This window comes from Trachymyrmex septentrionalis, unplaced genomic scaffold (assembly GCF_001594115.1).
Source record: "Trachymyrmex septentrionalis isolate Tsep2-gDNA-1 unplaced genomic scaffold, Tsep1.0 scaffold44, whole genome shotgun sequence".
NCBI lineage: Eukaryota > Metazoa > Arthropoda > Insecta > Hymenoptera > Formicidae > Trachymyrmex > Trachymyrmex septentrionalis.
Genome location: NW_017305611.1, coordinates 51,363 through 53,723, shown reverse-complemented (window position 1 = coordinate 53,723; position 2,361 = coordinate 51,363). Strand labels below are relative to the sequence as shown.

Here is a 2,361-nt window from a genome sequence, read left to right as displayed (position 1 = left end):
GATTCCACGTATCTCTTCTTCGTCATCAATAGTTGAAAAATCTATCTTTTCAGTTTTCTTTTCTGGATTATGTTGACTAATTGCCAATAATTCTTCTGGGAGAACCGCCGGCTGGATATTTCCTAAAATTCCCGCGGAAGATTTGAACATATTCTTTAACCGTGCCATTTCTCGTTTGCGATTTTCAATTTTCTCAGCTTTATTTACTGTATTTTTCTTTTCATTTTTGTTCACAAAACTATGTTCAGTTAGCTTATTAAAACTTTTGTTAGATTGCTCAGTTGGATTGTTATGTAATGCTGATCTCGTTTGTTGTTTCTTTTCCGTTTTGGATATTGTCATTGATTCGGAAGTTGTATTCAACAGTTTTGTACCTTTTTTATTAAATGTCATTTTCTTTAAAGGTATCGATTCTATTTTTGGGTTGTTTTTATTTTTTATTTCTTTTTTTCCTTTGCTTATTTCTTTTTGAAGATTTTTCGATAATTTTAAGAAGATTTTTGTATCAATTTTCTCGGCTAAAGTATCATTTTTTATTTTCTTCGAGAAGATGTCATTTTGCCTCTCTTGCATTTTTAATGGTAAAGAAGTTGTAGGCCATTCTGGAGATGTCAACTTCATGTCTGCTTCATAATCTGTTTTAATTATTTCTGAGGGCGCAGTTCGTAATATATTCCAAGAATCATCATAAGCAGGATAATCAGGATTAGGAATAAATTTATCTTTATTTTTCTTTATAATGTCTTTTACTGGAAGTTGAATCTCGTTTTTAATCTCTTCAATGAATTTTGTCTTTTTTTTTACTTCTTCTTCTTCTTCTTCTCTTTTTTGTTTTTCTATTTTTCTTCTTTCCATATTGATTATTTCCTTCATGAAAGGATTATGCCTACAGAATTTATCTTCAGGATACATTTTGCAAGAATATGCACCTGGTTCTTTTGGTCTATACATCTTTCCGGGACACAATCCTTCTTTTGTCCAAGGAATGTTTTCCTTGTTTATAGATAGACTAACATCCTTATGAGTCATTTGCTGAATAGAACATGAACAAGGTGGAACATTTTTAATAGGGTGAATTATATTTGTTGTAATCTCATCCTCAGCAACCTGATTAATCGGTAATTCTATTGGATTTTGTTCTGAAGATTGTGTCGCCATCGAATCAGCAATATGTCTGTCAAAAATAATATATTCTTGTACTTTATGATCATTGCATCACTAAGTTTTTAAAATATTATTTTTCAAAATTCTATAATTTTTTAAGCCTTGAAGAGAAGTTTTAAAAGGATTATAAGATTATAAAACATATCAATCTTGCTGGGTGTCACATTGGTCACGCAATCTCGTAAGTTACAGGATAAAAAAAAATTTTAATTTAAATACCGTGGATTTTAAGAATTCTAGAATCCAAAATTCTATAATTGGAATTAGAGGATGTCAAAATTCAAAGATGTAAACATTTACATTTTTGAAGAATTTCGAAATTTATATTAAAATTGCTAATTATTGTAATCTACTTAATTAATAACTGACCATAAAAGATAAATTATATAATAAACATTATAGATTAGACAATATAAACAACCATCTATCTACATAATTTTGTTTAAATCTAGCCTTAGTAATAATTTCTCACATATTTTCCTCTTCATTAATTAATGCCTTGCTAATCTCGCTTTGTTGCAATTGTTCTTCAAATTTTCTAGTTTGTCGACAGGAACAGCAACTATCGCAAAAAGGTGGAAATACCGATTTTAAAATTGCCTGCACACTGTTGATTAACTCATCAGTTTCTTCCTCCAATTGTTTATAGCTTTCATCGGCCTTTTGCAGCCATTCTTGCCAATTTATTGATAGATTTTCTCTGCCACTGGAAAAAATCTTTTTGGTCTGGTCACTGAGTTTCAGCATCGCAAAGAATTTTTCATCGCTGTTGCTGGGTGTCACATTGACTACGCCTGCGATCTCGTAAGTTACAGGATAATCATCTAAATTTTTAGGGGATACTCTAGCTATCATATAATGAGCCTCCTTTTCTCCCAGCCAAGATTTTTTACCTGCTCCTGGCGGTTTCGGCGGACCTAAAATTTTTCAAATATTTGAAGAAAATTGTAAAGCTTTCTGATAGTATAATTTTTTAATATTATAACTTCAGAATTGTATTATATCTTTTGAAATACGAATTTCCTACTTTTCATTAAGAAAAATCAATAAGATGTTGCACTATATTTTATACCATAAATTTTATATTCAACGGTTTCTGGCTTTTTGCTAAGAATCCTGGAACTAGATTTACTGACGTTTGCCGGTTGAAAAATATTCAAACTTGCTGATTCTAAAGATCTTTCTCTTGAGGAATCT

General features: G+C 30.4%; 1 protein-coding gene across 1 annotated transcript in view; it reads right to left on the bottom strand.

Annotated features, from left to right (window-relative positions):
• The window catches only part of LOC108751466, an 11,082-nt gene that overhangs the window by 5,159 nt on the left and 3,562 nt on the right, over nucleotides 1–2,361 (bottom strand). Inside the window, exons 7-9 of the mRNA XM_018491687.1 lie at nucleotides 2,237–2,359; nucleotides 1,637–2,081; nucleotides 375–1,174 (exon numbers count right to left, since the gene is read on the bottom strand). Coding sequence (XP_018347189.1) covers nucleotides 375–1,174; nucleotides 1,637–2,081; nucleotides 2,237–2,359 — 1,368 coding nt within the window. The remainder of the gene's footprint in view (nucleotides 1–374; nucleotides 1,175–1,636; nucleotides 2,082–2,236; nucleotides 2,360–2,361) is intronic.